General features: G+C 42.5%; 1 protein-coding gene across 5 annotated transcripts in view; it reads right to left on the bottom strand.

Moving 5' to 3' along the window:
• Positions 1–24927, bottom strand: part of IQCK (IQ motif containing K) — a 161538-nt gene that overhangs the window by 83862 nt on the left and 52749 nt on the right. For 2 of the 5 annotated variants that reach the window (NM_001192088.3, XM_024984711.2), the window contains exons 5-7: positions 24289–24341; positions 24076–24153; positions 1526–1610 (exon numbers count right to left, since the gene is read on the bottom strand). In NM_001192088.3, the coding sequence (NP_001179017.1) occupies positions 1526–1610; positions 24076–24153; positions 24289–24341 (216 nt within the window). The remainder of the gene's footprint in view (positions 1–1525; positions 1611–24075; positions 24154–24288; positions 24342–24927) is intronic. The other 3 variants (XM_059881206.1, XM_059881205.1, XM_024984712.2) reach the window with 2 other exon arrangements.

Genomic DNA, 24927 nt, shown 5'->3' with positions numbered 1-24927 from the left:
CTGGATATGTCTCCTCAGGCAAGGGAGACAAAAGAAAAAAAAAATGGTACTACATCAAACTCAAAAGCTTTTGCACAGAGAAGGAAACCATCAACAAAACAAAAAGATAATCTTCCGAATGAGAGATGGTATTTGCAAATCATATATCTGATAAGGGGTTAATATCCAAAATATACAAAGAACTTACACAATTCAACAATGACAACAGCAAAACTCTTTTTAAAAAGACAGAGAGATGAATAGATATTTTACAAAGAAGACATAAATATGGTCAATAGGCTCATGCAAAGATGTTCAGCATCCTTATTGTAATGGGTATCATCAAAAAGTCAAGAAATAATGAGTGTTGATAAGGATGTGGAGAAAAGGGAAACCTTGTGCCCTGTTGGTGAGAATGTAAACTGGTGAAACCACTGTGGAACACATTAGGATCCCTCAAAAACATAAAAATAGAACATCATATGATCCCGCTATTCCACTTCTGGGTAATTATCCAAAGAATATGAAAACACTAATTTGAATATATATATATATATATATATATATATACACACACACACATATATATATACACACCTCTATTTTCACCACAGCATTGTTCACAATAGCCAAGATAGGGAAACAAAATAAGTGCCCATCAATGGATGAATGGGTAAAGATGTAATACACACACACACACACTGAAATATTACTCAGTCACACAAAAAAAGAAATCCTGCCACTTGCAATAACATGGTTAGACCTTGAGGGTATTACGCTAAGTAAGATGAAGACAAATTTTGTATAATTTCACTTATATGTGGAATAAAAAAAAAAAAAAACCAGGCAAACCAAAACATAAAATAAATGAACCAAACCAAACCAATATGTTGATATAGATTACCAGAGGGGAAGAGGCTGGGGGAGGGTGAAGAGGGTAAAGGAGATCAACTGTAGGGTGATGGATGGAAACAAAATTTCTGTTGGTGAGCATGCTGTAGTGCATATAAGGCAGGAATATGTCATACACACGAAACATAAAAAGTGTTATAAACTAAAGTTCAGTTCAGTTCAGTTCAGTCGCTCAGTCGTGTCCGACTCTTTGCGACCCCATGAATCGCAGCACGCCAGGCCTCCCTGTCCATCACCAACTCCTGGAGGTCACTCAGACTCACGTCCATCGAGTCCATCATGGCATCAAGTCAGTGGTGCCATCCAGCCATCTCATCCTCTGTCATCCCCTTCTCCTCCTGCCCCCAATCCCTCCCAGCATCAGAGTCTTTTCCAATGAGTCAACTCTTACCTCAATAAAAAGTAAAATTTTAAAAAGGTTGCAGGGTAGCTTTAATGACAATTGTGAAATAAGTTTTGGTAGAAATTCTAAATTACTCTTTAAGACCTGTTTTACAGAGAATCCTATTTCCAAGGTCTGGATGTTAGCTATCCTAACCTGTGTTTCAAATTCATCTACAGGTTTTCCCTTGAGTCCTTCACAGTACACAAACTCCCCATCAGACGAAATGCCAAAATTGCACATGACGCTTACCAGATAGGCTCTCCAGAAGGACTGAATATAGAGTGCCGCTTCCGATTCTGTCAGCAGGAGGGAGAGTGGGATTGCCGGCCGTGGGCTGAAAGGCAATAAAATGATCATAAGCCCATGAGAATCTGTCTTACAGCCTCAGCAGAGCCTTTGACAACATAATGGCCTCTCTGATTAAGTGCCTCATCCAGTCCCATTCTTAGAAAGCAACAATGTCATTTTTCATAGAAAAGTTTAGGCTTGAGTTAGCATTTCTTTGTTTTAAAATCTTGGATGGAATTTTTTTTTTTTTTAACTCTTAAATCACTATTAGCCTGCTCTGCTAGGCTCTTACTAGCAGCATACCCTCCAGCATACTCTTAAATCACTATTAGCCTGCTCTGCTTTGAAGGCCTCAGGTTGGAAAGCTGCATGCTGCTGCTGCTGCTAAGTCGCTTTAGTCATGTCTGACTCAGTGCGACCCCATAGACGGCAGCCCATCAGTCTCCTCTGTCCCTGGGATTCTCCAGGCAAGAATATTGGAGTGGGTTGCCATTGCCTTTTCCAATGCATGCATGCATGCTAAGGCGCTTCAGTTGTGCCCGACTCTGTGTGACCCTATGGACAGTAGCCTGCCAGGCTCCTCTGTCCACAGGATTCTCCAAGCAAGAATACTGGAGTGGGTTGCCATTTCCTTCTCCTGGAAAGCTGCATATGTGACCATAAAGTAAAAGAAAAAGCAGAAGCCACCTTTAGATATAGCATCATGACTGAGACATAAAAAAGGGCTCTTTTGGGAGGGAAATTAAGTAGCTCATTTCTTTCCTGAAATATTTCAATTTTGTCTGATTGATGTACATTCCGGTTTAATATGGTTTTAAGTCAAGCACATTTTAAAGTTAAGTTCTATTACATCTTAACGAGCAATAAAATATCTCAAATGCTGGATAAATTGACAGTGTCTGCTCTTGTGGAATTCTATGACTATGATGGGATTTCTGATCATGGATACCACATTTAAAATGACTAAATGCTCTTTTTTTTGTTGTTGTTTATTTCCTAAAAGCTGTTTAGAGATTACTAACTGCTGACAAGATTTTACAAGTCTGACTTAATTCTGATTCCTTATGTTTCCCCAAAGCACTGCTATCTCTGAAAGACCCAAAGTCAAGACTTTTCAGATATAATGCAAAGAAATAAATCCCTGAAAGAATGTAGGTGGCATGGAGGCTGCTTTCCAGGCAGGATCCCCAGAAATGACTTTGCATGTGGGGGATCCCTGAGAGTCCTGGCTGCAAGGCTCTCCCTAATGACAGCCATCACTTGCGTTTACAGCCACTCTCACTGAGTATGGAGAGAGGTTGACGAACCTGCTCAGGGTCACACAGCTTGTAAGTGGCCTATCAGCATCTGGATCCAGACTCACCCAGTTCCCCAAGCCCAGGCTTCCCTCACAATTTGTGCTGACACCAGAACTCTGCTGGGCCACCGTTTGCAGATGTCCAGCCCGACAGACTCCAGAGCTAACAGGCAACAATGCACAATTCTCTAGGATCTGGGGTTTTATTTCCCACTACACTCAGACTTAAAAACAACAACAAAAAATTCCACCCTTGATACAGTATATTTGTGTGAATTAATGAATACTCTTTTGGATTACTCCAAAATCAAAGACATCAAAGCCAGAAAGAACCTGAGGGGCGATCAGGACCATTTCTAGCAAAGGCAGTGTTGCCAGGTCCTGGGTCTCCAGCTGGGCGGGTCTTTTTTAAGAGGCCAAGGAAAGGAGAGTCTACTTCTTTGGAGAGAGAATTACAACCTCCAAATGATAGTGCTGTGAGAAACCTTTCCCTAATGCTGTGCTGTTATTTGCTTTTTTGTTTGTTTGTTCTGTTTTTTGTTCCCACTTCTTTTTGCCTAATATCTAGTTTTCTGGGCTTTAAGAGAGCATTTCTGTCTTTCTGGAGGCACACGGTCTCCCTGCTTTCCCATTAAACGTCCCTCCTTGTACATTGCCCTTATTCTATAAATCTCAGTTGTGACGCCAGCAAATCACACCCCTGAATGAATTTGCTTTCACTAGTTAAAAATCAACAGCGTCTAGAGAAACCTTGGTGTTTCTGAGGAGACCTTGGTGGGCTGGCAGTGACTTCGTGAGAATAATGCTATCATGCATCAATGCCAGCTGACATGTGCTCAGAGCACCCTGACTCCCCTCCCACCAGCCTTGCTCCTTGGCTCCAACCAGAGGGGCCCCTTTCATCTCCCCCAGTGTGCCCTCCCACCTCAGGGCCTTGGCAGAGGGGCTTTCTTCTGTCTCCAATATCCTCTTACTTCCAGCCAGATCACGGCATATAGTTGTACAAGTTGTTCTCTGCTCAAGGGCTCCTGGCAGATGGGCCAGAGGCACTGAAGCCCCAGCACATGCTCTGCCACTTCTGTTCCAGGGCAGAGGCCCTTTTTCCTAATGTGCTCAAAGGCGCGTTGGGGCTGAGACCTCTTTCTCCCAGTTTACTCGTATTCTTTCTTCTAATCACCACTCAAACGTTATGAAACGATGTGCTTTGATTAGATCAGGGCCACTGTATAATTTCCCTTCCTAGTTCTTGGCCCAATTTGGAGTTACAAATCTGTGTGATTGTTTAATTAACACCCAAATCCTCAACTGGACTGAAAGCTCCATGAGAGCAGAAACTGGGCCTGCGTTTGCTCCTCTGGCATTTCCAGCAGTTGGGAGCATGTCTGGCACATAGAAGACACTCAATAAATCCTTGTGGGATGAGCCTCTGCTTGGCCCAGTGTGCTGGGCTCTTTCCACGCACTGTTTCATTAAATCCTCACGTTAATAATGAGCTGTTGTTGTCCTTCTTTTAGAGTGAAGAAACTCAGGCATAGAGGGGTGACACGGGTCATTCAAGGTCACTGACCCTTTCCTGCTGAGAATTTAAACTGCCCAGGAAAGGGGCCACAGGAAGTGGTCCACAGAAAAGAGGAGGACAACTCAAAAATTCTTTCACATAGAATTCAGGGTCTAGCAGCTGTGAGTGTTCAACAGAGGAAAGCACAGCCATTTGCCTGGAAGGAAAAAAAATGAGCGAGGAGAAGTTGTAATCATTGAAAATGCTCTCTTGATTAATTCTTACAGCAATAACTTGGCAGGTGTTCATTTGCCTGAGAAATCCAGTGTCAGGACAGCAGAACAACGTGGAGTGTGTCATGGGTATCTGAGGGCAGGCTTGCTGGGGCCTTTCTGTGGAGCTGCAATTTTCCTGTTTTCAGTATGTTTCTCTGCACTGACACCAAGAGATCCTCAAAGTATCTGTATCCCCATTTTGGAATAATCGTAGGATAGGAGAGGAGACGGAGAATCTGGGGACACGACAGGCCCAGTCAGTCCAACAAAGGGCTTCCGGTAATAATGAGACCCCAAATCACTTTGCATCACAATGGCATCTCCAAAAAGTGAAATGAGATTTCTACTAGGCCTTTAAGCAGTAATGTGAGGCCACCTTTAATGACACCCCGGCTTTCATGATGAAATAATGGGGCTCTGTCTAGTTCTTGATGAAAGTGAGAGAGGAAAGTGAAAAAGTTGGCTTACAAACTCAACATTCAGAAAACTGAGATCATGGCATGCGGTCCCATCACTTCATGGCAAATAGATGGGGGAACAATGGAAACAGTGAAAGAGTTTATTTTGGGGGGCTCCAAAATCACTGCAGAGGGTGACCATAGCCATGAAACTAAAAGACACTTGATCCTTGGAAGAAAAACTATTACCAACCTAGACAGATTAAAAAGCAGAGATATTTCTTTGCCAACAAAGGTCTGTTTAGTCAAAGCTATGGTTTTTCCAGTAGTCATGTATGGATGTTAGAGGTGGACTATAAAGAAAGCTGAGTGCTGAAGAATTAATGCTTTTGAACTGTGGTGTTGGAGAAGATTCTTGAGAGTCCCTTGGACTGCAAGGAGATCAAATCAGTCCATCCTAAAGGAAATCAGTCCTGAATATTCATTGGAAGGACTGATGCTGAAGCTGAAATTCCAATACTTTGGCCATCTTATGCGAAGAACCGACTCATTGGAAAAGACCCTGATGCTGGGAAAGATTGAAGGCAGGAGGAGAAGGGGACGACAGAGGATGAGATGATTGGATGGTATCACCAACACAATGGACATGAGTTTGAGTAAACTCTGGGAGTTGATGAAGGACAGGGAAGCTTGGTGTGCTGCAGTCCATGGGGTTGCAAAGAGTCAGACACAACTGAGTGACTGAACTGAACTGTCTAGTTCCCAAACCAAGAATAAGTGTGAATCAGGGCAGATGAAGAGAACTTAATCTTTGGAGAGGAGTCCCTATGAATTATTAGTCATTTCAGCAGCCCAGCTCAAAAGGATAGAAGCCATGCCAAGCCCTTTTCTCTCTCTTGGAATCAGTGCAACTGGCTTCAGGTCAAATAAAAATTGAGATGGAGTAGAGGTGACTGCTCATCTTTGGGGAACTGGGGAGGCGAGGGGAAACAAGAGTGTCAATCCCAGGAGAAGGCAGCTGAGGCTCCCAGGGGCTTAAACTGGACCCCCGACCCCCACCCCTGAGCAAACAGGTTTGAGCATTCCAGCGGGGCAACAGCACTGCCGAGTGTTTCCAAGAATTGTCTTATTGGCACATTTGTCAGGTCCTCTCTTTTTTTTCCCCTCAAACCTGAATTAAATCTATTTGAATCACAATTGATTCTGTAATTTTGAGAAGGAACAAGAATTTATTCTTCTGACTGTGTACACATGTGTGTATAAATACACACACATGTGCATGCACACACACACACAATTCTTCCCCCGCTCCCCACAATTTTGGGAGGATCAGTAAACTTTTTCAGGACCTAGAAAAGTTATAGCATACTCACAAAATGCACAAGAGAATCTGAGAAGTTAGTCTTTATTAATTTCTCCATCCAGTTGCAAGATGAAAGTTACCATCTGAAATGGCATTTATGGTCTATGGCCATTCCACTCTAAATGCGCCTGATCTCGTCCGAAATGGCATTTATGAAGAAGAAAGCAGAAAGGAGAATGGCTTGCTTTATATTGAAACTGAATCTTGAAATCAAAATTTGTTCCACTTTTCATTAGGTAAAAGATAAAGCTGTTTTCTTGTAACATGAAAGAACAAGCTAGATGCAGTCATTTACAAAATGACACAGGCCTTAAATCAACCATCATTCATAAAACCTTTCACCAATTCATAGGGCCGGCATTTGAAAATCTCTACTCATGGTATTCAGCAAGAGATTACCCAGTCCCTGCCCTCAGCCTTAATTGGTTTCCCAGACATTCTATGTTGGAGGCATCACCATCTTGAGTAATGAACCTCAAATATTTGGAAGAAGTACAATAGAGTAGTGGTCCCCAACTTTTTTGGCACCAGAGCCTGGTTTCGTGGATGACAGTTTTCCATGGGCCAGGGGTAGGAGGTGGTTTGATTCAAGTGTGTTACCTTTACTGTGCACTTTATTTCTATTATTATTACATCAGCTCCGCTTCAGATCAGTGATTAGTAATGCCTCCAGGCATTAGATCCTGGACGTTGGGGACCCCTGCAGTAGAAGTTATCTGGAATGGGACTTCCAGACTAGTCATTAGGTCCAGAATCTCCTAGGATTCTTTTAATCCAGCCTTTCATGACATGAGGAATGGCTCCAAGAAACCTCTTGCTTACCCGCCCACCAACTCCACTCTGAGAGACGAACAAAACAGTTATTACCCAGCATGGGGCTGAATCATTCTCCCACATAAACACAGGGTCAAGTCCCAGTTTACCAACCCCATCATCGGAAGCCACATAAGGGTCCAGTCAACAGTGCTCCCTAACAATACACTGCGAGACCTTGTGCTCACCCTTGGGCTGCAGGTTTAACCATCTTCAAGACCAGGGCTGGTTATTTTATGCTGTTCGATAAATATGCCCAGATTGCTGTGTTATTTAGTCTCTTCGTAACTGAGTACATGTTTTCTCCAAACTGGTTTAAGGAGAAACTTAAGGAGACCTGTCTCTTCCTGTGTCCTTCTTCCTGCTCCAGGGGTGTCTGAGAAGAGCAGACCACCTCCTTCCTCATCTCTTCCAAACTTCTTACAGTGGATCTTAGCTTGTTTTGTGCCATAATCCCTTTACATTTTGGAAATTTGGATTTCTTCTCTGAATAATATTTTTAAAAATACAATAGTAAATACATAAGATTTTTAAGCAAACCAATTATATTAAAATATAGTTATCAAAATGGGATTCCCAGATGGTGCAGTGGTAAAGAATCAGCCTATCAATGCAGGAGACACAGAGGACACAGTTTCAGTCTCTGGGTTGGGAAGATCCCTTGGAGGAGGAAATGGCAACCCACTCCAGTATTCTTGCCTGGAAAATCCATGGACAGAGGAGCCTGGTGGGCTGCACTCCATGGGGTTGCAGAGAATTGAACACGACTGAGTGACTGAACACAACAACAATAGTTATCAAAAGATTTTTTAAAACTGTTGGTAAAATACTAATGTACTTGCTTCTAAATCATACTGTAAATAAAACTGCTAATGGCAGTTCCATTAACTAATATAATTTGAAGAAAGAGACAAGTGTAAATGATATTTCAAGATCACTGTAACAACCATAGCTGGATGTGAAAACATCTGATGGTTGCTATTAGAGACAAAGTTACAGTTACTGTGGATACTATTGAAGTTTGTGTCCTACATTCATAAGTAAAAGAGAGGCTAAATTTCAGTTAGAGATCAGTGAAAATAAAGAGGTAATTTCTCTATCGTCCAAGGTCAAGGACCCCTGAATCATAGACAATTGTGGCTGGAGCTGGGAACCAGGAAAGATGAGTTTTGCATACAGGATGAGACTAAAGACTCAGGATTTAAAAATAAACAAGATGAACCCAAACAGTGAAATTAGACTATCTAAAAACAGTGAGTAGGAAGTTATGGAATTTGACCAAAAGGTTATTAAAGGGCTACTTCCTAGAGGGAAGAGAGATTCAATGGAATATGGTGATGTAGTTATTGGAGAAAAAAAGGTTTCATGTTTTTATTCCCAGTAAGTTGTGATTCTTCAGTAAACCTATTAACTTTCAATATCTAACTCCAATTTTCCCCAAAGCATTTCAGTAAATGGTTTCCCATTCAGCTACTTGCTTGGGCCTGAAATCTCCAAGTCATTCTTGCCTTAGCTCTCTGTCACTCCGCATCCAACATCAAAATAGATCCCAAATCCGACCTCTTCTCACCTTCTCCGCTGCAAGCCACAATCATCTCCTGCCTGCAAGCGCCTGCTCACTGGCCTCCCTGTTCGCACTAGTAATGCAACTCCCCATCCAGCTGCCAGGGTGATCTTTTTAAAAGATAAATTGGATTACTTCACTCTTCTGCTCAGAACCCTCCAGTGGTTTCCTATCATGCTCAAAAGAAAAAAAAGAAGAATCCAAACTCTTCATCACTGCATCCGAGGCCCCACCAAAGAGGCAGCCTCTCTAGCCTCTCTGTCTCTTGTCCTCCCATTCTCTCGGCCTCCCTCATCTCTTTGTGCCTCACTGGCCATGTTCCTGTCTCTGGGACTTCGCAGTGGCTGTTTCCTCTGCCTGGAACACTCTTCCTTCCAGTCTTCATAAAGTTGGCTCCCTCCGCGTGTCATTCAGGTGTCAGTGTCACCTCCTTGGAGAAGTGAGCTTCCCTGCCTTCCCTAAAAACACTAGTACCTCTTACCCCAGGCCTGTGACTCTCAATCCACTTACTCGGCTTTATTTTTCTTCAAAGCACTTGGGTCTTCTTTACATTATACAATATGTTTATTTGTGAGTTTGGTTATTGTCTGTCCTTACAAGGTAAATTCCACAGGAGCCAAGACTTTCTGTCTCTTGTACCTATGGTATCTTGTATCTGTGGTACCTAGAAAAAGTGCCTGGAAAAAGGCAGGCATTCAATAAGCATTTTTGAGTGAATAAGTATTATTATAGATAAGAAAATAGAGGGCTTCCCTTAATGTCAGAATGTATCAGTGGCAGAGCTGAGGTTAAAGGCAGATAACTCTGTCTTCCTCTTGCCTGGTCATGCTGCTCCCCATGTTTCATCTTGCCAAAGCAACGGTTACTATTCTCTTAAGATTAAGGATAAGATAAAAGCTATCATTCTTTGAATACCTACCGCAAGCCCTCTGCAGTAAGACTGTCTTTCATTTTTATTTGCCTTTCGTACCCTCCCCCTTCTTGTGGTATCAGCCCTCAGATTTTGTTCTGACTGCTCCCCACCCCATGTCAGGGGTAACGTGGGTTACGGCGCCTTGCCATCCCCGGGCCAAGGTGTGCATCTGAAACCCAGGGTGAGCCAAGCAGATGCCCTTTCCCTGGAACAGGAATCTTGAGTGGAATGTCAGAGACTAGAGGGGTCTATACACCCTGGGTCCCTAAACCTGCTTCTTAGGCCAGACCCTTACATTTCCTTTTGTGTCTGTGGGTTACCTTTTTACCTTCAATACATTCCCTTTTTCTCAAGTAGCTTTTAACTTTCCATTGCTTGCAACAAAAAAACTCTGATGCCATCTTTTAACTGTCACAGCAACCCTATGATGTAGGTTTTATTACCATCCCCATAGTACAGAAGAGAGAAGTAAGGTCCAGAGGTGTGAAGGGATAGCTCCAGGTCACCTAACATCATACATTATGTTGGCTGCATACAGGTCCCAAGACATCCACCTCCAATCCCCAGACTCTGTGAATATATATATATGTGTGTGTGTGTGTGTGTACATATACTCCCTTATATGGCAAAAAAGGCTTTGTAGCTGTGATTAAATGAATAGTTTTGAGATTATCCTGGATTATCTAGGTGGGCCTAATGATATAATCACAAGGGTCCTTATGAGAGGGAAGCAAATGGAGATACTGCTACAGAAGCAGGCCCCATGACAACAGGAACAAGAGGTCAGAGCAATGCAAGGAAAGGGTCAGGAGCCTTCCAGGATGCAGGCAGCCTCCAGATACCAGAAAAGACAAGAAAAGAATTCTCCCCTAGAGTCTCGAGAAGGGACCAGCCTTGTCAATACAGACCTGAGCCCTGTGAAACTGATTTTGGGCTTCTAGCCTCCGCCTCCAGAACGAAGGCAATGGCACACCACTCCAGTACTCTTGCCTGGAAAATCCCATGGACGGAGGAGCCTGGAAGGCTGTAGGCCATGGGATTGCTGAGGGTCAGACATGACTGAGCGACTTCACTTTCACTTTTCACTTTCATGCATTGGAGAAGGAAATGGCAACCCACTCCAGGGACGGGGGAGCCTGGTGGGCTGCTGTCTATGGGATCACACAGAGCCGGACACACGACTGAAGAGACTTAGCAGCAGTACCAGCAGCCTCCAGAACTGTAAAAAGATAAATCTGTGCTGCTTTAAGCCACCAAGGTTGTGGTAATTTACCAAACAGTCATAGGAAACTAATACTCCAACTCCTAAATGTCAGAGCTCAGACTGGAACCCAGAAGTGTCTGCCATGCTGCCTCACGCAGGCTCCCAGAGCTTGTCCCCAAAGAGCCACACAGAAACGACAGGAAAAAGGAGAGGAAGCAGACTGTGTGCCCCAGGGAAAGGGCCACCCCCACGACACACCTCCAGTGAGAGGGAGGCACTCAGCATGTCCTGAATTCAGGAAGCAGCTCTCTTTCCTTCCTGTTTGAAGACGAAAGTTAACATAAAGAGCAAAAAAAAAAAAAAGATTATCAGGATACTCTGGCCTTTGGAATTACTGAGACAGAAATCTTCTATAAGACAAAATGAATCTAAAGGATTTTTTCCTTTCAACAGGGCATGACAACAAATTTTCTGCCAGGCTACCATCTAACTATGATCTTTAGTGCAGAATGCATGCCATTTCCTGTGCCGTTCTGAAGGCATGAGCGTTTTGGGTCTCACAAACCGCTTAAGCTCAGCACAGACCATCCTACAAATGCTGGTGTTTGTCCTCAAACGGCACAGTGAGTCTTCTGTTTTCATCTCGGGTTTTGGTCATAAGATACCTTTCACCAATCTGAAAGTATTGAGGATTTTTCTTTTCTTTTATCCAACGGTAGAACTTAGCTGAAAAGAGATTTCGCCCAAAGCAAACTTTTCTTTTCTCTTCTATAACATAATCTTTGTTTCATTGAAGGTCTCAGTTTTAATGATGTTTTTCATGAGCCTTTTCCCCAGGGACACCGGGCCAGAGAGGCAGCAGCGTGCTTTTTGTTCCTTGTATTTATTTAGTGATTGATCTGTGCAAGCAAACTGGACTAATACTTTTTGGTCAAAATAAAAAGCTAAATGTTTCCTGTTCTTAGTATGATAGCAAACAATTTCACTGTTTCTTATGGGCTGGTTAAATCAGGACTCCATTCGATAAAAGAGGACAGCACTGGATTCACAAACAGGAGCAAGGAAAAGAGGAGAAATGATGTAATCTGCCGCTGCTGAAAGGTGGGGATGAAGACCCCCCTCCTCAGGCTGATTGGAACATGCGCAGATTGTTTCATTTCTCCCAACTATCACTCCTTTGTCTATAAGAGAATCGTGCATCCCTGCTCTTCCATTCGCCTGCAGTTTTTCCCGAAGCAGGTGGTGTCAATTCCCTATAACACTGATATTGAGCTTTCTCACGGGCCCTGTACTGAACAATGAAGTGTGAGCAGAAGTAATATTGGCCTGGGTTGCTCGTTGCCCTTCTCCCTCTGCCGTGGGACTGAGGAAGGTGCTGTTCCTCCTTCCCAGGCCCCAGAATGAAAAGAGACTTGGAGCAGGGCAAAGAGGAAACATAGCCAACAAAACTGGGTGAAGAATAAATCTTTGTTGTTATAAGGTATTGAGATGTAAGGGTTGTTTGTTACTACAGCAAAATCTAGAGAGAGCTGACTAATATGGAATTCAAGAGGGTAGCTGGGTAAATATTATGTAGGAGAACATATCAGGGCTCTTTCACGTGCAAGTATCATAACTCTTACTCAGAATGGCTTAAGCAAAAACAGAATAAAAGGGGGGGAGTATTTATCTTGAAAAAGGAAAAGAAAAAAGGTATTTATTAATTCACTTTACTAATAGGGGTAGAGTTCGCTTTAGATGAGGTCAGAGAGGTTCAAAACAGTGCCGTAGGGACTCAGACTCTGGCCGCCTCTCAGTTCTGCTGTTACCCCAGGTACAGTCTCTTTAGATAATTGCCCTCAGCTGCTCAAGGCTTATAACCTCAAAGTTTGAAATCTAGAGGAAAAGACAGAAAAGTTTTCCTGGTTGCTTCTTGAAAAATCTTGGGGCTGTCTCTGGGCTTGTCTCTCATTTAACCGTGGTGGTCAGGGGAATTCACTGCTCTGGTCACATACTGGGTCACAAACTCAGCCCAGAGCCAGAGGTGGAGTCAGTTCACTTTGTGCTTGAACTGAGAAGGGGAGAGGGATGATCCTTCCAAAAACACAGGGAGTACTGTAACCAAAAGAAGGGGGAAATCAGTGCAGGGCTGGAAAAAACATAATGTCTAAAATACAACAAGAAAATGGAATGAAATGAAATAGAATAAATACTCTTTCATTTTGCAATTCTTTTTAGTTCTTAATGTAACTCTGTAGACAATATGAAAACTACAAAATAATGAAGAGGGGAAGACAAAAGCCATAGTCTTGCCATTTGGAGTGAAACATCCCTTTGAAAGAACTTAGATCTAGAGTTATTTAATTCTATGATGATCCTTGACTTAAAATGTTTCCTTTCACTGTATAGTTTAACAGATATGTATAGATTATATATTGTAAAATTTCATTATTTGTATAAACCTAAGAATTTTTAAAGGGTGGTCAATGTTTATATAAAACAGCTACATAAAAGTGCAGATCTTAAAGCAAAGAGTCATGGAAAAGAAATGAGTAGCTGAAAAGCGATGGGCAGCGTGAAGAGCTTATTAAATTATTGGGACCTATGGGACAAGGACCCATCATTTATGTGATAAGCAATAGGCAGCTACTGGTCCGCCGGTGAGAAATGATCGCGACCTCCCAGCTGTGATCTGACAATATGATGATGTCAAGTCTCAAAGACAGCTGGACTTGGAAGAATTTATTTAAGCAGAACATTAAAATAAATCCAGGCTCATACTTTAGATGGCTCCCTCGGCTGGTAGTTAAGATTATTTGAGGCAATAAATGCTACGACACATAATATATACAAAGGAGCGGCATCTGACACAGGAGCTGACTCTAAAATGAACACCTAAGATGAAAATCACACTTAGCCAAAACCTTCCCTTGGCACACGTTAAATTACCCATATAAAGACGTGGCATCTTTCCAGTGGTCTCAGGTAGCCTGTGTTTTCCATCTTAGTACTGATCGCTAAGTACCAGGTGATAGGCAGAAGGGCGGAGTAAGCAGTCGTGCTCCAACAAGCACTGACTCTGGAGCCAGGCAGCCTCGGTCCGAATCCTACCCCTGCTATTTCCTAGCTTTCGACCTTGGGAAGTAACGTACATCGCTGCGCCTCAGCTTTTTCTCTGACATACGGCTGCTGCCGGCACAGCTAGAACCCATGGGCTCTCCAGTGTTTCCTTACATATCTCACCCTTCCTTACAGCTGTTTTGAGGCCTTGCTCTGTGAGGAGAGGCGAGAAGATTAAGAACGAGGGTGGTTCCTCCATTCTTTTCTTCTTTTTGTTTTAGTGACTTCAAAAATGAGATGTTCCAAATATAATTTAATTTATTATAAGAGGCTGTCCAACCTGTATCAGTCTTTGCATAAGTATGAAATAAACTGTTCTTTCTGCTGTTGTTTGTAACTGCAACCTAGTCTAGGCTAACTTGATTAACACAGTGGGTAAATAATAGTTCCCACTTTGTAGGGTTGTCATGGGGGTTAAATTAGGTAATATTTATATACTGTTCAAATAGTACCTGAGTAAACAGCAGGGCTTCCCTGGTGGCTCAGACAGTAAAGAAACTGTGTGCAAAGCGAGAGACTCGGGTTTGACCCTCCGGTGAGGAAGATTCCCCTGGAGAAGGGAATGGCTACCCACTCCAGTATTCTTGCCTGGAAAATTCCATGGACAGAGGAGCCTGACAGGCTACAGTCTGTGGGGCCACAAAGAGTCTGACACGACTGAGCACACACATAAACACTATATAGATGCTTGGTTGGTAGGTAGGTAGGTAGGTCGGTTATGTAGGCAGACAGACAGACACAGAAGGAAGCAGTCGCCTTCTAGGCTGCTCATATGGTAAGTGTCACATAAAACTGAAGACACTAAGGAGAGAGCTAAATACTGTGTCCCATTTTATGCTTCACCTCCAGAGTAAATGCAGGGGAAATTGCCTGCATTTTTAAAAGATCTTGTATCTCTCTATTTCTCTCCCTCTCCCTATCTCTCCTTCCGCCAAAAGCACATTGAATTAGCATAAATAAGTCCACATACATTGCAATTCCAACTGTGCATAAAATCTGTCCATGAAGACAAATGACCATGTTAGTCTGTGTCATGGTTCCATGACACATAGTAGGCATCCAGTAAATGGTAGCCAGCCAATTTATGAAAATGCCTGCCTCATGATTTTAGAGCACAATTAAGCATATAATAAATATTAGCTGAATAGATAAGCAAATAAATTAAAAATAACTCCCTTCAAAACAACTGAAATGTACCCATTCACATATGTGTCAATAGTGGGGAAAGATGTATTTCCTTAATAGCTGGCACCAGAGTTTCTCCTAGGTAAGGAACCAGCTTTGTTTAGATGAAAGACCATTTTACAGATGGAAAAACTGAGGCTCTGAAAGCTTAAGTCATGTGTGCTGAGTCACATGGCTGGAAATGGTAGAGCACGGTTTAGTATGCAGAACTGTGATTCCAGAGCCCAGGGTCCCAACCCCTACACTGCACTATCTCCACTTTGACTTCCAGACCATTATTACTCCACCCTTGACAGCTCCTGGATTTCACATGCAGCATCTTCTTCAACCCACCCCATAAGCCTCTCAGATACGTCGTTATTCATACTGATGACACCTCCGACACCAAGGCCTCCAGGCCGTGTGATTGCATGACCCCCATCTTCCTTTGTGACAGTCACCCAACAGAACGGTCACATCTTAGAATGGGTCGCCCCTGAAGACCGTCACATCTCAACTTCCCAAATTCCTGATCTGATCATAACCTTCCCTGTCCTTTCATCTTTTCCACCTACTCACTTCTATTTATATTATTTGTCGCTCCTGCATGAGACTATGACTTGGGTTATTGGTGTCCATCTAGAACAGGGCTCAGCAAACCAGAGCCCGGGGCCAAATATGGCCCAGCACCTACTTTTGTAAAGAGAGCTGTGTTGGAACACAGCCATGCCCCTGTGTCGCATATTGTCTATGGCTGCTTTCATGCTACGAGTCTGGAGCTGAGTTGTTACAACAGAGACCAAATGATGTGGCCTGCAAAGCCTAAAAGATTTACTCTGCTGACCTGACCTAGAAAGTCATTTCCTTGTTCCCCAGGAGCCATGTTTTTAGGGCAAGCCCATGGCTCTGATTATATTAATCCTCCTCCTTGTCACTGGGAAAATTGGATTTGGCACTGGAGGGCCGCAGGGAGGGAGAACGAGGCTGAGGTAAGGGAACTGGCTGGTGAGCTGTGTCTGATCGGAGCCAGGTCTCAACCTGGGTAACCGGGGCCTCCTCACACCGTGAGGCTTCTCACTTGGGCTCACACTTGTCACTCTTCCCCTCCCCACCCCAGGGCCATTTTCCTGAAAACTCGGTCTCCTCCGCCATCACTCCAGCCATCTCCAGTGGAGAAAAGCCCACAGCCCTCCCGGTTAACCACCAGTCAATAGATGCCTCCTTGACACAGCCCATCCGCTATTCAATCAGCTGCTCACGAGGAGCTTTGAAGCATCTTGTTATTTCTCTTCCTTTTAGTGTTTTATTATCAAACATTTCAGATATAAAAAGTAGGCAGAAGGACTTCCTTGGTGGTCCAGTGGTTGGGACTGCCCTGTTGCCAGTGTGGGTTCGATCCCTGGTTGAGGAACTAGGATCCCACATACCACACAGTGAGGCCAAAAAAAAAAAAAAAATATATATATATATATATATATATATATTTAAAGTAAGCAGAAAAAAAAATTAACCCAGGTCACCATCCAAACTTAATTATATTCTTCTCCATTTCAGTCACTCAGTGTAACTTCCCCCAGCTCCATCCATTGACATCATAAGGTTACATATTTCATTCATAAGTTCATAAGTATTTCAGCATGTTTCTCTAAAAAGTAAACTTTTTAATCATGACTATGCAATCATTGTGTGTAACAATTCCCTATATCATCAATTATTTATTAAGTGTTCAGATTTCCAGTTGCCTCCTACTTTTTCTTTCTAATTTGTTTCTTTGAATCAGGGCTCAAATAAGATTCATTGAAATTTCTAAAACTGTATGGACCCTACCACTCCCATTTTAGTGCTTCCAAGTTGGTTACTTCCAACATGAACACGTCACGTAGTGCTCCTTCTCTTTCCAAAAATTGATTGTTAAACATTAACATAATTCAGAAGATATGGTATTTCATGAGAAAACTGTAAGACATTATTCTTAGAAATGTTAACAATGTTTTCCCATCCCTAAGATCCTGCAAATAAAATTTGCAGCCCCAAAATGTCTCTTTGCCATGTGCCGTGAGGGTTATTCTGAGCTGAAAACAATCAAGGCCCAGAAGACTCAGGAAGAAACTTCAACCTTCCTCCTAACTACTCAAAGAATTTAGATAGAGGGCCTGTGCCTGGAATAGAGTTAATCACCAGATAAGTCTGCAGAGAATGTGAGTGGGGTGTGGTGGGGAAACATAGAGATCAGAGGTCACTCTCTGGCCCATTGTCTCTGCAGGGCTGCTCCAACATTTATTTACCAAACATTTGCTTTTCCAGCTTTGCGTCAATTGCCTTCCTCCCCTTTGAAGTCCCAGATCCCTACCCTTAACATCTTCTTTTGTCTTTAGCTGAAGATGGTATTTAAGGTGAGGGTCTCAGCCATTTTAGTAAGTTACTCAGTTCTTCTAGGTCTCTCCCGTGGACACATGTTATGAAACTTTTGTCTGATTTCCTCCTGATAATCTGTCTCCTGTCAATTTAATTCTTACACCAGTGAGAAGAACCTAGAAGGGTAGGGGGAAATTTCTCCCTCCCCGAGGATCCTCTGGGCCTAGTCTAGACCTTTTGCTATATTAGCTTTGCCAGTCTTCAATCCTGAGTCTTCCCAACCATCTGTTTCCTCCACCCGCTTTCCAGGATTGCAGAGGGTTGTTGGAAATAATCTCCTAAACAGGCTGCTGTATGCATCACAAATTCAGACCATCAGCTGGGCCATCTCTATTTATCCTAGTTGGTTCCCTATCAGTTTCACCATAGCAGCTGCTGCTGTCTCCTCCCCACCCCCACGAGCCTCGGAACCTGCCTGGGCCTCCCTCTCAGCAGATGCCTTCACATCCACATGAATGACCAGGACAGCACCGACCATGAACTTTCTCAGCTTTTCTCCCTCCCCGCTCAGATTCCTCTCACTTTTCCCTCTGGATGCAATCACAAGTTCTCAGCCAGGGGCCCTTCTGTCTCCCCGCATCCCACATTTGGCAGCACATGGAGACAGGCGCGATGGTGATGACTGCAGGGGGCGCTACCAGCATGCGGTGGGGGTGCTGGAGATGCTGTGCAACATTCTATTGTGTACAGGCCACCCTTCCCCCCACCAAAGAAGAATTACCCAGTGCTAAGTGTCAGCAGGGCTGCCCAGGTGGCTCAGCGGTAAAGAATCTGCCTGGCAATGCAGGAGATGCAGGTTCGATCCCTGGGTTGGGAAGATCCCTTGGAGTAGGAAATGGCAACCCACTCCAGTATTCTTGCCTGGAGAATCCCACAGACAGAGGAGCCTGGTGGCCCATAGAGTCACAAAGAGTCCAACCGGACTGAGCGATTGACCACACACACACACACAAATGACAACAACAACAATCAAATGTCAGTAAGGCTGAGGCTGGGGAAACCTGGAGTAGAGATCATCTCCTACCTTACCTGGCTCTCTGCTCTCCCTGCTCACGAGCATTCACAAGAAGGATGTAGCCCCTGAGGTCTGGCCTCTTCAAGACCAATCCTGGGCACCAACCAGCACTAGCCCCACGTGACTGGTGCCAGGCCTGCTGGGGGGGTGGAGTGGGTGGAGCATACATGGTCTTGTACATCTGCATTTCCCTATAATGCTTTGTTAACATCTGTTTTACAACACTCACTACAGAATCTATAGCTAGTTGTAAACACCTCTCTCTCACCCCAAGGGTCGGAGCCATATTTTATTTATCTCTGTTTCTCCACAGCACCAAGCTCTGCGTTGCATTTGGGAGGTGTTCAATAAATATTTATTGCATCAAATTAGATTAGTATCATTTAAATTTTTATCATGCTCTGGGCATCCCTTTGTAAAGCAGAGAACAAACACCATTTAAATCAAGAGCTCTTATGTTTTTGTTCCTGTGGAGTCCAGTTGATATGCTTGCAATTGCTACTTTGCAGTATATTTATATGAGCTGCCAGCGGAAGTTAGCAACAATTTTAAATTTAGGTTATTTGTACAGTAAATAACTAGGGATTTGAGAGAACTCAGTTGGAGAAATTCTCTTATTTTTCAGATTCTTTTTCATTGGTTATTGCAAGTGAAAAAATGTTTCATTTTCAACTTGGAGAATGATATCAAAAACCCTTGTCTTAGAAAAACATATGTAAATCCTTCACTTACTGATCATTTATAGTCAACAAAGGCTTTTCATTTTCATAGTGGACTAAATTAGGTACAAGCTTAGAAGCTTAATAAGAAACAAGATCTTCTAGTATCATACTCCTTTTAATGTATAGTTTCAGATTTTTAAAAACTAGTAATACCTGGAGTCTTTCAAACTCTCAAAACTGAGAAAGTCAGCCAAGAATCTATTCAATTTAGCATTCCCCAGAAAGGTGGATTTAAGCAAAAGATGTGATATTTGTGGGCTAAGTGTCTAATTTCATGTTTCATACTCTGTTTGATACGGGATTTTACAAATCTTGCTTAATTTCCTGGTGCCTCAGTTTCCTGACATTGTTCTTACAAAGGGCTGATGTGAAAACATTTCCAAAGAATAGGTTAAATATTATTCTCTCTAAATTGAGTAGTCATTCTTCCACTTTTGGCTTAAAATTATGGTTCATTACTTAAATGTCATCTTCCAAGTAAGGTGTTTCCTGACCACGTGATATAAAGTTAGGTCCCCCTCAATACTCTATCCCCATCTGCTTTATCCCACTCTGCTTTATTTTTCCCTATAAGCAACTATTTATAGTACACTTATTTATTTGCTAATTGTCTATCATCCTCCACCAGAACATAAGCTCCATTAAGGCAGGAGTTTTAACTGCTTTGTTCACCACTCTATCTCCAACACCTAGAATGATGTTTGGCACACAGTAGTACTCAATAAACATGTATTATATGAATGAACAAATAATGCAAATCTAGAAATGACATATACTATAAAGATATCAAAGGCATGAATCAGATGTAATTAAATAAACATGGCTAGATCTCAAAATGTATTTTAGTCAAATAAAAGCAAGTTGCAGGATAATGCATAAATTTTCTCATCTGCAAAATAGGGCTGGTAATAGCATTGTTACAGGGATCAAGTTAGTTCATTAGTATTAAATGCTGAGACCAGTGATATAGCACTCAATAAATGTTAGTTGTCATCATTATTAGGGCTTCCCTGGTGGCTCAGATAGCAAAAAGTCTGCCTGCAATGCAAGAGACCTGGGTTCGATCTCTGGGTTGGGAATATCCCCTGGATAAGGGAATGGCAACTCACTCCAGTATTTTTGCCTGGAGAATTCCATGGACAGAGCAACTTTGCAGGTTACAATCCATGGGGTCAGAGAGTCAGATATGACTGACCAATTAACCCTTTCACTTCACACTTTGGTCATTATTGCTTTATCATTGATGATAAACAGTTCCCATAAAATAATACTACTAATTTTGTATGATATAATCTGTTTATATAGTTAAATAACTAATTTTAAGAATATGGAGGGATGAAATATAGACCAAACATTAATTCTGTGATAAGACTCGGATTAGAATGGTGGTCAAAGAGAGTGTTAACTTTATCTGTCATGTTCTAATATTTTAAATGTAGAATTGATGCATATAACTAAAAGTTAAAATTTAGAAAAGTTTGGTTATAAGACATAATGACCTTTGGGGCTAGGTGGAGAGCAAGATACTGAAGGAGGAACTCCCCAGGTCAGTAGATGCCCAATATGCTACTGGAGATCAGTGGAGAAATAACTCCAGAAAGAATGAAGGGATGTAGCCAAAGCAAAAAGAATACCCAGTTGTGGATGTGACTGGTGATAGAAGCAAGGTCTGATGCTGTAAAGAGCAATACTGCATAGCAGCCTGGAATGTCAGGTCCATGAATCAAGGCAAATTGGAAGTGGTCAAACAAGAGATGGCAAGAGTGAACACTGACATTCTAGGAATCAGCGAACTCAAATGGACTGGAATGGGTGAATTTAACTCAGATGACCATTATATCTACTACTGCGGGCAGGAATCCCTCAGAAGAAATGGAGTAGCCATCATGGTCAACAAAAGAGTCCAAAATGCAGTACTTGGATGCAATCTCAAAAACGACAGAATGATCTCTGTTTGTTTCCAAGGCAAACCATTCAGTATCATAGTAATCCAAGTCTATACCCCAACCAGTAACACTGAAGAAGCTGAAGTTGAACGGTTCTATAAATACTACAACACCTTTTAGAACTAACACCCAAAAAAGATGTCCTTTTCATTATAGGGGACTGGAATGCAAAAGTAGGAAATCAAGAAACACCTGGAGTAACAGGCAAATTTGGCCTTGGAATACGGAATGAAGCAGGGCAAATAATAGAGTTTTGCCAAGAAAAGGCACTGGTCATAGCAAACACCCTCTTCCAACAACACAAGAGAAGACTCTACACACGGACATCACCAGATGGTCAACACCGAAATCAGATTGATTATATTCTTTGCAGCCAAAGATGGAGAAGCTCTATACAGTCACCAAAAACAAGACCAGGAGCTGACTGTGGCTCAGACCATGAACTCCTTATTGCCAAATTCAGACTTAAATTGAAGAAAGTAGGGAAAACCACTAGACCATTCGGGTATGACCTAAATCAAATCCCTTATGATTATACAGTGGAAGTGAGAAATAGATTTAAGGGCCTAGATCTGATAGACACAGTGAGTGCCTGATGAACTATGGACTGAGGTTCGTGACATTGTACAGGAGACAGGGATCAAGACCATCCCCACGGAAAAGAAATGCAAAAACGCAAAATGGCTGTCTGGGGAGGCCTTACAAATAGCTGTGAAAAGAAGAGAAGTGAAAAGCAAAGGAGAAAAGGAAAGATACAAGCATCTGAATGCAGAGTTCCAAAGAATAGCAAGAAGAGATAAGAAAGCCTTCCTCAGCAATCAATGCAAAGAAATAGAGGAAAACAACAGAATGGGAAAGACTAGAGATCTCTTCAAGAAAATTAGAGATACCAAGGGAACATTTCATGCAAAGATGGGCTCGATGAAGGACAGAAATGGTATGGACTTAACAGAAGCAGAAGATATTAAGAAGAGGCGACAAGAATACACAGAAGAACTATACGAAAAAGATCTTCACGACCTAGATAATCACGATGGTGTGATCATTCACCTAGAGCCAGACATCCTGGAGTGTGAAGTCAAGTGGGCCTTAGGAAGCAACACTATGAACAAAGCTAGTGGAGGTGACGGAATTCCAACTGAGCTATTTCAAATCCTGAAAGATGATGCTGTGAAAGTGCTGCACTCAGTATGCCAGCAAATTTGGAAAACTCAGCAGTGGCCATAGGATTGGAAAAGGTCTGTTTTCATTCCAATCCCAAAGAAAGGCAATGTCAAAGAATGCTCAAACTACTGCACAACTGACTCATCTCACACGCTAGTAAAGTAATGCTCAAAATTCTCCAAGCTAGGCTTCAGCAATACGTGAACTATAAACTTCCAGATATTCAAGCTAGTTTTAGAAAAGGCAAAGGAACCAGAGATCAAATTGCCAACATCCGCTGGATCATCAAAAAAGCTAGAGTTCCAGAAAAACATCTATTTCTGTTTTATTGACTATGCCAAAGCCTTTGACTGTGTGGATCACAATCAACTGTGGGAAATTCTTCAAGAGATGGGAATACCAGACCACCTGACCTGCCTCTTGAGAAACCTATATGCAGGTCAGGAAGCAACAGTTAGGACTGGACATGGAACAACAGACTGGTTCCAAATAGGAAAAGGAGTACATCAAGGCTGTATATTGTCACCCTGCTTATTTAACTTCTGTGCAGAGTACATCATGAGAAACGCTGGGCTGGAGGAAGCACAAGCTGGAATCAAGATTGCCAGGAGAAATATCAATAACCTCAGATATGCAGATGACACCACCCTTATGGCAGAAAGTGAAGAGGAACTAAAAAGCCTCTTGATGAAAGTGAAAGAGGAGACTGAAAAAGTTGGCTTAAAAGTCAGCATTCGGAAAACAAAGATCATGGCATCTGGTCCCATCACTTCATGGGAAATAGATGGGGAAACAGTGGAAACAGTGTCAGACTTGATTTTGGGGGCTCCAAAATCACTGCAGATGGTGACTGCAGCCATGAAATTAAAAGACGCTTACTCCTTGGAAGGAAAGTTATGACCAAGCTAGATAGCATATTCAAAAGCAGGGACATTACTTTGCCAACTAAGGTCCGTCTAGTCAAGGCTATGGTTTTTCCAGTGGTCATGTGTGGATGTGAGAGCTGGACTGTGAAGAAAGCTGAGTGCCGAAGAATTGATGGTTTTGAACTGTGGTGTTGGAGAAGACTCTTGAGAGTCCCTTGGACTGCAAGGACATCCAACCAGTCCATTCTGAAGGAGATCAGCCCTGGGATTTCTTTGGAAGGAATGATGCTAAAGCTGAAAGTCCAGTACTTTGGCCACCTCATGCGAAGAGTTGACTCATTGGAAAAGACTCTGATGCTGGGAGGGATTGGGGCAGGAGGAGAAGGGGACGACAGAGGATGAGATGGCTGGATGGCATCACTGACTCGATGGATGTGAGTCTGAGTGAACTCCAGGAGTTGGTGATGGACAGGGAGGCCAGCCGGACACAACTGAGTGAATGAACTGAACTGAACTGGAGAGCAAGAGAAAATGGAAAGATTAATTACTTAGGATAAGAAATGTTCTAGGTTTTCTATTTGATTTCTGAAGTGCTTCTTGAATAATCACTGCCTGGGTAGGATGCCCTTAGCTAAAATTAACCGGAGAAAAGACCTACCTGTATAACTGACCCGGGGTCCTGGATGGATTACATAAATTAGTTCTCTTAGGAGAACTATCATTAAAGAGGAAATGATCATTAACACAATCTTAAAGTTAGGAATAAATTATTCAAAGACTTGTGCCATTACTTACTGCAGTTTCAGCCACTCTTCCACAAATGGAATGGAGAAGAATTCTGTGAATGGCTCCCCTATCCTCTTTGGATTTTGACTGGTCACGACACCATATGTTTGATTGACAAGAAAACAATAAACAAGAACTCAAGTCAATTGTTGCTATTCTGCTGGCAAATTAATGCTATTGAATTCTTAGGGTCATTGAATATTCAAAGACTGAAAAACTTACTTGTATAACCATTCAGTCAGAAAATCGCAGGCAATGAATTTGGTTCTTTTCCTCTAAAGAGAGAAGAGAGAATTAAATTATATTCTTTGCCCACATAGTTAAGTAGGACAAAGGAATAGGGGTTAATTTATTGCTTGTGTTAGATGAAATATGCATAAGTCCTTGATGAGGCTTATAAGTACATCAAGAAACAATAACTCAGGCAAAGTAAAGAATACTGATGACATTTCTCCAGTCATCTTGGGGTAAGCATCTTTTCTGACTATATTAGCAGGAACTAATAAAATATAAGGCACACAGTAGGAGCCTTATTACATGTATTTTGGACTCGCCTCAGGATTTATTTAAATCTAGACATTATCTTGGAGTAAATATATTTATTGCTTTCCCCCATTCCGCTCAAATCCTCAGAAGTCAGTACATCAGGTCCGGGTGCCATTGGCCAGTGCATTGACCCTGCCTTTCTGCCCACCCATATAGCCCCTCTCCACTTCATCCTTATTACCAGAAGCCCCTGGTGGGCTGCCGTCTATGGGGTGGCACAGAGTCGGAAACGACTGAAGCGACTTAGCAGCAGCAGCAGCAACAATCAGTCCAGGGGGAAAACTACATTTCCCAGCCTTCCATCAAGCTCCAATA

The sequence above is a fragment of the Bos taurus genome, chromosome 25 (assembly GCF_002263795.3).
Source record: "Bos taurus isolate L1 Dominette 01449 registration number 42190680 breed Hereford chromosome 25, ARS-UCD2.0, whole genome shotgun sequence".
Classification (NCBI taxonomy): Eukaryota; Metazoa; Chordata; class Mammalia; order Artiodactyla; family Bovidae; genus Bos; species Bos taurus.
This window is presented reverse-complemented; position numbering and strand designations above follow the sequence as displayed.